At 43.7% G+C, this 12,470-nt stretch overlaps 1 protein-coding gene across 4 annotated transcripts in view; it reads right to left on the bottom strand.

Moving 5' to 3' along the window:
- The window catches only part of PLPPR5 (phospholipid phosphatase related 5), a 133,936-nt gene extending 123,488 nt beyond the window's left edge, over window positions 1–10,448 (bottom strand). For 3 of the 4 annotated variants that reach the window (XM_003585865.6, XM_010803287.4, XM_024990060.2), the window contains exon 1: window positions 10,124–10,448. In XM_003585865.6, the coding sequence (XP_003585913.1) occupies window positions 10,124–10,360 (237 nt within the window). In that variant the 5' untranslated portion in view covers window positions 10,361–10,448. The remainder of the gene's footprint in view (window positions 1–10,123) is intronic. The other variant, XM_005204247.5, reaches the window with a different exon arrangement.
- Window positions 10,449–12,470: the final 2,022 nt, after the last annotated feature.

Below are 12,470 nucleotides of genomic sequence, written 5' to 3'. Positions count from 1 at the left end.
ACTAGTGGTAAAGAACCTGCCTGCCAACGCAGGAAGCATAAGAGACACAGGTTTGATCCCTGGGTTGGGGAGATCCCCTGGAGGAGGGCATGGCAACCCATTCAAATATTCTTACCTAGAGAATCCCATGGACAGAGGCTAAAGTCCATAGGGTCATAAAGAGTCGGACAGAACTGAAGCAACTTGGCATGCATGCATGTTAATTAACAACTAAAGAAGCATTGTTGGTAAAAAAAAATATATATATATATTTAATTGATCAAAGTAGAGAATTTTAGTTAGCATGATAAATGCTAAAAAAGGACTCTTATTGGTAAAATTCAAACTATGCAGATTGACTAAAATAGTTTGGAAATACTTCCTACCCTTGAACAAACAAGGTATAAAACTCCTGCAAGGCCTGTAACCTATAGCCCTCTGACTTGTTCTCAATGGACAGGAGTATTTCTGCTTGAAGTATATCAACTGGGGGACACAGAATCATATCTTGACTATGCTTCTTTTCTATATATCTTTCATATAAGGTTTATACACTTAAAATACCTCAAAGGACAGAGACCTGCCAGTTTATTAAACTTATAGAACCGAGTGTACAGACTATGTTGCCTATTTTAATGAATGGTTATTAAGCGTGTGCTCAGCAGAATTTGGTTATAATTTCATCATCACAAACTTCAGTTAGTCCCTGGATAATTTATCTACCCAAAAATAACCAAAGAGCTGGGCATGATGAGTCAGATTATAAAACTCTGAGATGCTCAAATCCAGTGATGGAAACATGAATAAAAATAAATACAACAAAAAGCACAATATAAGATTTTTTAATGCCATAATGTGCTAAAGAGGTGGCACAGATGGTAAAGAACCCACCTGTCAAGGCAGGAGACTTAAGAGATGTGGGTTTGATCCCTGGGTCAGGAAAATACCCTGGAGAAAACTGTGTTGCAAAACACAATTCCCGCAACACAGAAGTTCTGGTTGTATCAACACATGTCCTTAGAGAGGAAATGCCGTAAGTGATTTTGGTAACTGTAGATATGTCAGTATTCTTGCTTGGAAAATCCCATGGACAGAGAAGTATGGTGTGCTATAGTACAGAGGGTTGCAAAGAGTTGGACACGACTGAAGCAACTTAGCATACACGCACATGCTAAAGATGTGAAGGAATCACAGAAGTGAATGCAGCTGTCTCATCTAAGGAAAAACATCTGCTCACAGAGTTGGTGCTTGGTCTGAAAGGATACAGAGGAATGTTCCAGAAATTTTCTTTTCCTAGGAGAAGGGTGGGGGAGCACTATAAAGGCTAGAAGCAAGGGAGATAATGAATTCATAACAAGAAATTATCAATGTATTAAATACCAAACACACACACACACTTCCATTCACACATGTTCTCTCAGTGAGAAAAGTCCACCAAAAGACTGTCTTTAAAGTTTCAAATGCACCTGATCGGGAAAAAAAATCTCAAGATTTTGTTTTCACCAAAAAAAAAAAAAAAGTGATTTTCCTGACAGTGATTCTCAAACTACATCTGTCATAATAAGACTAAAAAAGTAACCAGCCTGCTGAGTGAAAACTGGCATTCTCAGAAATAGTTTAAATATTACTGAATATAGAACTCCATTTCACATGCTATATTCAGATAAAATATCTCCCATCAAAATGATATTCCTATGATTTTCCAAAGGCTGTTAAAAAGATCTTCCTAACTATAGGTTAAGATCTCTGACCTCAGAACTTGCCTCCTCCATCTATCTACACGGAATGTTGAGCTGGGAAAAGCAAGTTCTACTGGCTATTCCAGGGAGCTCAGTGCTAAAGAAATTTGCCTGCCAAAGCAGGAGACACGAAAGACACAGGTGTGATCCCTTGGGTCGGGAAGATCCCCTAGAGTAGGAAATGGCAACCTACTCCAGTTTTCTGCCTGGAAAATTCCATGGACAGAGGAACCTGGCGGGCTACAGTTCATGGGGTTCCAAAGAGCTGGACACAACTAAACATGTGCCGCACGGCCACTGGCTATTCCGCTGGTCTTAGAAACCAATGAAGTTTTATCTTTGAACACAGATTTTAAATTCCCCTTTTCATGCCTGGTTGTAAATGAGCTTATACATTTACAAGCATAAGGTTACTGTAAAGTGCACGGTGATATATAATCAAGATGCTTTAACTCTCCCCTGTCTTCTAGGAATGACACCATTTATGCTGTGAGTCCAATTGGTGGGCAACGGTAGGTAGCCAAGAGAGAACAGGACTTGAAGTAATTGATTCAGATCCCAGTGGAGCAAACTGCTTAAGCTCCTTAGATGTGTTACCACACATAGTACCTAAAAGAGTTATTATGAAGAGTTAATGACTTACCACTTCCATTCAACAAATGATTAAGGGTGGCATCCTTTTGCCATGTACTACCAATAGATGTCATTGGCATTTATGTTCAAAGAGCAGCTATCACTTACTATTTCATGCATGTTTATATTTAATTCTTAAAAGGTATGGGAAGTATCATCATTTCAGTCTTACAGACAAGAAAGTTTAGGATAAGAGATACAATTTCACGCACAGTGTCTGAACTGTCGCAGGGCAGTGAATATGCCTCCCCTGTTATACATACCAAGTAACACCATTGGGCCTAGCACACAGTAGATGCATGGTTATCATTCCAAACTTATAAATAATGACTTTTGGGCACAGTTCTAATTTAAAAATTAATATGATACAATGCACACTTAACAGATGGTATCAACACTGCTCCCTGGAAACATTATTTCTTTCAAATTACACAAATGAATGAGATGACTCTTTATAATAATCTTGAAAATAAGAGCTTATTGAAATATTTTGATAGACAGCATTGGGTATTAGAATTATGTGCTATAATAATTAGGCCATTTCATACTGTTGGCTTTTTATTTTTGCTATTCTCTCTACAAGAAACTAAGAAAAGAAGTATAAAAAGCTCATTCATTTTTCTACTCCACAGAGTAAGTGTATTGAGCTGGCAAAGCCATGCTATAAGCAATATAACCATCTCCAATGACCAAGCAGCTAGATAACCCATGTAATCTGCTCATGGTATGTTTTCCTTATACGCATGCAGTGATTTATTGTCTCTAACATGCATTTACACCCATTTGATCCTCAAAACTCACTACGAAAGACAGGAAAGACGGGCAGGAATAAGTCAACATTTTTTCAGATAAGGTAACTGCTGCAGAGAAGCCACAGGGATAATGAGGGACAGAGGATGGAGGGGGTGGGGGAGAAGGGAAGAGGAGAAGGAGGAGGGGCAGGAGAAGAGGCAGAGGGAGGAGAGGATTCACATTCCTGACCCCCATAACAATCTCTTAATCAGTATGCAAAGGGGAGGGGATAAATGAAAAAAAGAGACTATCACAGGGATGCAGGGAGGGAGAAGGGAAAGAGGGAGAATGAATATGAATGAATGAATATGAATGAGAATATCTAAGTAAAGAAAAGCCCTCAGAGACATGAGGAGGAGTTTAAACAGAGTCATAAATCCTCCAAGTGTAGTTCTTAACTTGTAGGAATCTTGGGCATTCCTGACAATCTGATAAAGCCACGAGGCTCTTACTATAAAAATGCATACATACCTGCACACACATATGGGCACACATACATACATATGGTATTTTATACCACAATTTCAGTGTGTTCACTACTCCCCCCAAATCCAGTGCTAGGGTCCATTTTAAGAAACACGTCTTAGAGGCAGGGGATGCCTCAGCTCTCCGTGCACCGCTGTTTGCAGACCTAGAACCAGAGGGCTCCAGAGAAAAGCAGGTACCCACAGCACCACACCCACGTGCGGCAGAGAGATAAGAAACGTGGCTGCAGATCAGAACAGAAACATCTCTGAGTCCGTCCTGTTGCCACCCACCTTTCCAGGACATTTCAAGCTTAATAGGAAACAAATCAATTTCCTACACTACACATTGAAACCATTATCTATTCTGGAACACAAAGTTTCCCATCAAATCAGAAAAAAAAAAAAGAAACCGAAGAAAAAAGGTTTGAGAAAAATTTGACCCTTTCAGTATGGAATCCCTATGACTAATTATCCTTAAAGATCTGTTTGACATGTAACGATAAAAGGTACATTACAAAATAAGTAAATACACAGGCCTTGACGATTCCATCACTGTAGGACTCTGGACTGATCATCTCACCTTTTTATATCCAAGTCTCCTTCATAAGTTTACTGTGAAGATTAATTATATTAATGTATTGAAAAAATTTAATACAAGTCTGACATCTAATCTCAGTAAACATTTCATTTCTCATTAAAAAGTGGGCTTAATGATAGTGTGTATGTTTAAAGAAAGTATTATGTTACTATGGTGAGCATTAAACAAAGGAACACATTAAATTTATGTTACACAGTGTCTGGTACACAGGAAATATTTGCTAGTGTTAGCCTGCTGAAGAAATGAAGCAGCTGTCAAAGACAGAAATCACTGACTGCATTGGAAGAACAGAGGTCTGATTGAATTTTACTATTTTTGCTATTCAGCCTCCCCAGTTTTGTGGGTGATGGATGGAACTAGGTGGCTTTTGTCCACCTCGAATATTTTATCAGCCCTGGAGCCCCTAACAAAGGTATTTTGCTAGACGCCTTAAATAGGCTGTGTGATTAACTATCCCCAAACCTTGGGAGGAATGATGGTAGCTAACACACATACAGCTGGGCCCTAATCTGATATTTGCATATGTTAACCAATTTCATACTCATAGGATCTCCATTTTACATAAGAAACAGGCATAGAAAGACAGGCTCAAGTTTATATAGCTGCAAAGTGGTAAAGCTGGGCTTGCAATCTGACCCCAGAATTGTGATCTTAACCTCTATAGACACTGCCTCTCAAGAAGAATATTGTTTAATCCTTGGTTTATGAATAAGTAAAATTTCCCAAGTTCACCTGGATAGTGAGAAAAAGCAGGATAAGAATTCAGACCTAATGCCAATATCTGTGCTTTTTCTCCTGCCCACTCCACAGAAGTATAGTGTATTCTAGGAGTGGAGATGGGCAGAGTTGAGAGTGGGCACCCAAGGCAAGATTCAAGGAACGAGAAGTCTGTAGGGAAGCTTCAAGTATTTAACAAGACAGAGCTCTGGATATGAGATATCTTTCTATCACCATCTTCTTCCACAACATTTAGAAATGCAACATCCTTGGGATAGCAGCAGCAGCAGCTCCATGCCTCAGTCTCAGAGCCGAGGGAGCTTCCTGCGGATGCAGGCATAAAGAATCAGAAATATTCCCTCACACTCAAACGTGCCCAGCTCAGTGTTGTTTTTCCAGCCTTCATTCTGGCTCTATGAAGAGGGATGGTTTAGCTTTGTCTCCTTCAGATCATCTGTGTTGCTCAGAGATCTAAGGAACAATAGGGGCTAGTGTAGTGGCCACTGTATCCAAATGTAGAGAGCAGAAACCATTGTCATCACCAGGTCTTTTAATCAATGAAAAACACAGGTCCCTTATTAAATTTACATCTGTAAATCCTGGAGGTGGTGCTTTTGTAAATGCTATACAGATCAAACTGAACAATACCTGTTTTAAAAGAGTTTGTAAACCATGTCATCTTTGTAAATGAGTCAAATTACAGGTGTTTCCTGAGAACACAATTAAAATAATAATATTTCACAACACAAAATAGACCTGGGGATAAAGAGCCTAAAATTATCTTACACGGATGTTTAATAACAGAAGAACCCTACACTACGGTCCCCCAAAGGTCCTAAAACACCACCCATCACACAAGTCCCTACTCAGTTCCCAACAAATTGAGAAAAACTCAGCCTGACATTTCAGGACTCAGTGCTGAGACCCTAGTCTTCCTCTTCAGCCATATATCCCTGTGTTCCCCACACAACACTTTAGAAACAAGACCGACCACTCCCTGTTTCACAAGTACAAGCTGCATTCTCTCTACCAAGCACGCAGTTCATGTTCATACAGCTGCCTCTTCGATGTCCTGACTCAAACTCCATTTTGGCCCTCCTTCAAATCACATCCCAAAAGTCGCCATTTGCTTCAAGAACCCTTTCTCCCCCTCTTCAATTAAAAATGATCTTGTCCTCTTTGAACCACCAGGGGTCCTTGTGGTATATATCTGTGTGTGTGTGTGTGTGTGTGTGTGTGTGTGTGTGTATACATACACATATATGTGCATATGACACTTCTATTATGGTGATTTATGACTCTTGGCATGGTTATCTACTTTCCCAACTTAGTGTGTAAACCCTTTAGGATCAGTGACCATAGATTACTTCCGAAATTGCCGTTTTTATAACCACTACTCTGGCTAATCAGAGAAGGCAATGGCACCCCACTCCAGTCCTCTTGCCTGGAAAATCCCACGGACGAAGAAGGTTGGTGGGCTGCAGTCCATGGGGTCGCTAAGAGTTGGACACAACTGAGCGACTTCACTTTCACTTTCACGGATTGGAGAAGGAAATGGCAACCCACTCCAGTGTTCTTGCCTGGAGAATCCCAGGGACGGGGGAGCCTGGTGGGCTGCCGTCTATGGGGTTGCATAGAGTTGGACACAACTGAAGCGACTTAGCACTTAGCACTCTGGCTAATAGAATACATGTAACACAGGAATTCAATAAGCATATACTGAATTACTATTTTGTTAAAATAATGTTAATTATAGAGTGATCTCCTATGGATTATCAACTATGAGCCAAGAATGATATTTACATATTATATCCCATTTAATATTCAAAATCCTGTGACTTAGAAAATCAAGAATTAAGGAGCTGTAAATTAGTTGTTACATAGCAACCAAGGTTACATAGCAAGTAGAATCCCCAACTTTTAATGTAACAGCAGAATGCACTTTGAATCTGTCAGATTCCAAACATGCACCCCAAGTCAACACTATATATAAGTAACAAAATGTAAAGAATATATTGCTTTTCACTTTTAGATAAATAAATCTGGCAAATTTGAAACCAAACCACTGATTGTGGTAGTGAGGAGAACTACTTTCCAAAATTAGTTTTAAGGATTAGAAATGAGTTTGAAGGTTAAAATATTTATATTATATAGAATCTTTATCAATACAGTCCAAGAAATATAGAAGATGGGGAAAGAGACCATTTGAGGCATTTGTTTAGAAGAATGATTTATGAGTAAGATGAATTTGAATATTGTAACGGAAAAGGCACAGGTTTGACATAGTAGGGTTAAAATTCTGGATGTAATGTTTTTAGGCTTGGTCCTTGGCAAGTTAATTAAGCTTTCTAAATCTCAGTTTTCCCAAAGGTTAGTTGACAATAATAACAGCTTTCATAGGTAATTCAAGTATTAGACAGGTATAGGGAATATAAGGGCTTCCCAGGTGGTGCTAGTGGTAAAGAAGTGAAGTGAAGTGAAGTCTGACTCTTTGCGACCCCATGGACTGTAGCCTACCAGGCTCCTCTGTCCATGGGATTCTCCAGGCAAGAATACTGGAGTGGGTTGCCATTTCCTTCTCCAGGGGATCTTCCCGACCCAGGGATCAAACCCAGGTCTCCTGCATTGGCAGGCAGACGCTTTACCATCTGAGCCGTCAAGTCCTCAGGTGGTAAAGAACCCATCTGCAAATGCAGAAGATATTAACAGATGCGGGTTTGATCCCTGGGTCCCGAAGATGCCCTGGAGGAGGGCATGGCAGTCCACTCCAGTATTCTTGCCTAGAGAATCCCATGGATAGAGGAGCCTGGCGGGCTATAATCCATAGGGTCGCAGAGTCATATACGACTGAAGAGACTTAGCACGCAAGCACAGAGAATAAAATCCAACAAATGACAGGTATTGCTAACACTATTATTAGTAACATTGTTTTCATGAATAGTGACTGGGCTAAGTCAGTGTTCTTGAGAGGAATGGAAAGGCAGGGCTGCCATTACGGTTCCCAACCGTTCACACTGTGAGAGTGTACTAGTGGGAAGAGCAGAAGAAGAAACAAAGGCCAGCAGCAGCACAGCTAGCCTCAAAAACCCAACACTTCCTTCTCTGCACACTGACTCCCAAATTCTCTCTCTTGTAACTAAAGAACTGAGAATCAAAACATAGAAATCAAGTTGGGTCGTTCCTTTTAAAATCTCGTGAGTATATTCTAGATTCTCACCCTGGCAGCTTTACTTAGCTTCTTTCAGAGAAAGTGTTCTCTGGAACTAGGACAAGCAGTATGGCACTTGGCATTAGGTCGCAGAGGCATCAAACACCACACTCACCATTTTCATTTTCAGGTGCTTCGAGTTTATTATTTGATCCTCGGGGGCCCCAAATGTTAATCGACTGTATCTCCTGGAAGGACTGCTCTGAGAAGTATATGTGGCCCTGACTTTCAGTGCCCAGCACAAAGTAGGCACTCAATAATGACTAATGAATTCCCTTTCCCCTTAGAAGTTCCCCCTAAGTGGAGAATAATCAAGTTCTTTGTGCAAATATGTTAGCATCTCTAAATGGCACCTGTCAACGGGGATGGATACTTGGATCTGAAAAGTGCTATCTCATTTAAATGAGACACAGAATGGTAATCACCAACTGACAAGTTACAGACATTACTGATTATGGTTGTAACCAAACCAGTGTCCTGAAAGTGCCAGGCTTTTTCCTTAAAAAAAAAAAAAAAAAAAAATCTTGAAAAATCCCTGAGCTATTCAGTCTCTTGAAAAACATGTGCCTTGGAAACCCAACATCTGCAGAAAGCAAAAGGGCCTGAGAATCACCAATTAATTTTTTTCTATTACAGCTTCTCAAATAGAGAAGGGAAAATAAAAATGACACCATATTTGGACTTTCTGGCATAGTTTAGCAAATTACAATGGAAAAAAAAACAAACATTTTCTGGTGCAAGGTCTAACACTTTTCAAACCAGTAACTTGAGCTGGATTTGAACTCAACTATCACAGTACCTGTGATAAAGTTACTTCAAAGTTACCAAGAAGTTTCTTGGCTTGTTTATGGAATTCCATGATGGGTGGGAACTTATCATTATTTTGTAAATTATTGACTCATTTCCCCTGAAATCAAAGAAACCATCTCTTAGATAAAAGAGATGTTCTTAACATTCATTACTGCAACTCAACCACTGAAAAAAAAGTACCTTTTCTTTCTCCATTTGTTATCTGTTGAGAGAGAAGGGAAGAAGCTACCACAGGAAGGGAACCTCCAGTACTTTGACAATATTAAAGGAACCATATATTGTCTTCTGAAAAAACACGAATTCTCCTACCGATAACTTTGCACCACATTCACATAAGAAATTATTAAATGATTATTAGCTTAATAATTACATATGTATATGTGCGTGTATATATATTTATGTGTGTGCAGGCGTGTCCGTAGACACACACGCGCACACACACACACACAGTTCATAAACCCAAGAGACATTCTCTGAGAGGCTCTAGAGGAAAAGGACTTAAGCTGCCCAGGGAGTGGAACAGCCTTTAAATAAATCTTGTAATTTAAGCATAGCTCCCGCTTTTCAGCAAGCACTGCTTCTGGACCCTCTTCATTTAAGAGTTCTTATATTCTTTTTTAGGTATTTGTTCCCTGGTCAGCTTAGTGCCATTGGCACTGCCTTTCGAGAAAGAAAACAGGCGGTAAACTGGACATATGCGCCCCGACTCTGGAAGCAGGAGTCCCTTCCACAATCCAGCAATTGATCCCCGTCTCCCTCTCGCCGGCCCCGCTGCCGCTCGCCTTCCAGTCTCTAGGTGAGAGGCGGCGGACAGCAGAGCAAGGCCACAGAGTAGATGAACTCAAGATTCAACCCGATAACTCACCTCCTCCCCAGCCCCGACTCCCACCCATCACCTCCTACAACCCCCTTCCCTCCCATCCCTCTTCGTGACACCCTACGGTGCAGCCATCGCGGGGGTGCGGGGAGGCAGGGGCGGCAGCCGCGGAGAGCTGGGGGCTTCCTTGGCACCCACCCCCGACGCGCCCTAAAACACTGTCCTCTGGGGAAGGGGCTGCCGGCAACTTGAAGGAACTTAGAAGGCAGAGGCTGAGGCGCCCGGACCTCGGCGGGGCCTCAACCCAGAAGGCGAGGGGAAGAAAAGCGGTGTCGGGGCGAGGGCGAGTGCCCCCGGGCTTACCACGAGCACGGGGACCCCGGCGGCCAGAGAGTAGAGGAGCACGGGGGGCACGGCGCTGCTGTCCTCCGGGCCCGGGTAGGGCTTGCGGTAGGCGCTGTCGTGGCAGAAGAAGCCTTGCACGTTCACGGTGAACGTGTCCGTGTACTCGAAGTAGTACGCCAGCATCACCGTCCCTGCCATGATCACCATCTGGAAATAGAGCATGCTGCTGGTGAGCGCCGCGGGCCGCAGGGGCATGCACGCCCCCCGGGCCGGGCCGAGCCGAGCGGGCGACGGACGGACCCCCTCCCGGGTCCGCCGAGGCAGCCACCCGGGGGCGCGGCGGCGGGGGCGGCAGGAGGACGAGGCGCGGGAGGCGGGATGGAGCTGCCGGAGGAAGAGGCGGAGGCAGGTCCGGGTTTCGAGGCGCCGGCGGGCTGCGGAGGAGGCGGCTACCCCCGGGACGAACCCCCGCTCCCCTCCCCGCCCCCTGCCCGCCGCAAGCGCCGCCCGCCCGGGCGCGGGGTCGCGCGGGAGGGCGGGGAGTCCCGGGCCGCCGGCAGCGGCCGGGCAGGAGACGGTTCGCGATGCAGCCGCGCCGGACCGAAGCCGCGGGCCCGCCCGGCGGAGGGGCGGACCAGGCGGCGGCGGCTGGGACAGCGGCACCTGTACCCCTCGGAGGGCAGACGCAGTAGAGCTGGAGAAGCTCCTCGCCGGGGTAAAAACCCAAAAGGGGGGAGGGGAGGCAGCAGAGAAGGAGCTTCTAGAAACTCCCTTCTGAGGCAGCAGCTGGACGGTTTAGGAAACCCGCACAACGCCTGGGAAAACGGAGCGTGGATGCGTCTTCGGGGGGCAGCCCCTCGAAGCACAAAGTCCCGGTGCCGTGCAGCGACTTTCAGCCGGCGCTCCCTGGGATTCCTTAATCCCGCGCAGGACAAACGCCCAGCGCTGGTTTCTAGGCGCAGAGAGAAGCATCATCTCAGAGGATTTTAGATTTGGAGTTTCTCTGCCTCCTCCTCCAGTTTCCTAGGGCTTTGTACGTAAAAACAGAAATCAGAGCTCCGGAGTTCCGGAAGCATCATCTCTTGTACAACGGCCCCTTTCTCGCTCACGTCTTCTCCTCTGGCTTATCATCTCAGTTTCCCTTTATTAGATGCCTGTGAGTCGAGCCATTGCAAATTCCTAGGACCCAGCGGTGGCAGCCACTAGGGAAGGAAAAACGGACCGTTTGCCTCACCTCGCTATTCCCTGAGTATTGCTGCAATTCCCAGGGGTCAAGTGAAAGGATTGGGAGACAAAGAGGGCTCACACCACAGGCATACAGAACCCTCCAATACACTGGCCATGCACGCGTGTGCGTGGGTATGTAAGTAGCAGTGCAACTGCATGTATGTAAAGAGCCCGTTCGTGTGCCATGTGTATCCCTGCCTGCAAGAGTAGGCAGCATACTGAGGGGACATGGGGGTGGGGGAGCTTAGGGGAACCTGACACTGCTTACCTTCCACTCCAGAGAGAAGGTAGGAAGCCTGTTTGCAAGGCGAGGGGATGAAAATACTCCCGGAGCCCTGCATTTCTCATTACAGTGTGGAATCAATCTAGCAGATTTCTAGAATATTCATTTTAATTGGTTGTAGCTTGATGATTTTTAGAGGTGGGCCTTTATCATCGGTAAAGAAACATTTTTAGGCGAAAAAGCCCTTTTAAATTTGGCAAATGATTGATTGTTTAGGATAAGATAATAAAGGCAGTATGAATTTAATGTAGAATGTTTTACCTTCTACGGTGTTACAGACATCATTTAATAACTAATTACTTAGTGCTTACCAGATAAACAACACTTAACAACCTGTATAATAAACAGTTTTGGGCACTGGGAGTAAACTGTTCCTAAATGGACAAAAAAGACATCATATTGTGAAAATGTAATTACTGCAGAGATGCATGGTCTCGGGTTACCTTTAGAAAATCATTCTAAGGCTGTAAGAGTGCCTGAACTGCAAATCTGGTTCTAAACAGGAATCCCCCAAACCTTCCTGTTTAACAGAATTTTTTGAAGAATGGTGCTAATTCTAAAAGGTAGTTTTTAAATGTAACTTTGGATTAAGGAGAGTCTAATGTAGGTAATTTATTCAAATTAATGAAAACATTCATTTTGACAAATTAATTTGAATTCAAATTAATTCAAGCTCCTGTACTGGGCTTCCCAGTACATGGACTGGGAGACAGTCCATGGACTTCCAGCATGTACTGGACTTCCCAGCATGGACTCCAGAGACACCGGGTTGGGAAGGTCACCTGGAGGAGGGCAAGGCAACCCACTCCCGTGTTCTTGTCTGGGGAATCCCGTGGACCGAGGAGCCTGGTGGGC

This window comes from Bos taurus, chromosome 3 (genome assembly GCF_002263795.3).
Source record: "Bos taurus isolate L1 Dominette 01449 registration number 42190680 breed Hereford chromosome 3, ARS-UCD2.0, whole genome shotgun sequence".
In the NCBI taxonomy this organism is placed as follows: domain Eukaryota; kingdom Metazoa; phylum Chordata; class Mammalia; order Artiodactyla; family Bovidae; genus Bos; species Bos taurus.
The sequence above is the reverse complement of the archived record's forward strand: the minus strand, read 5'-3'. Positions and strand labels throughout refer to the sequence as shown.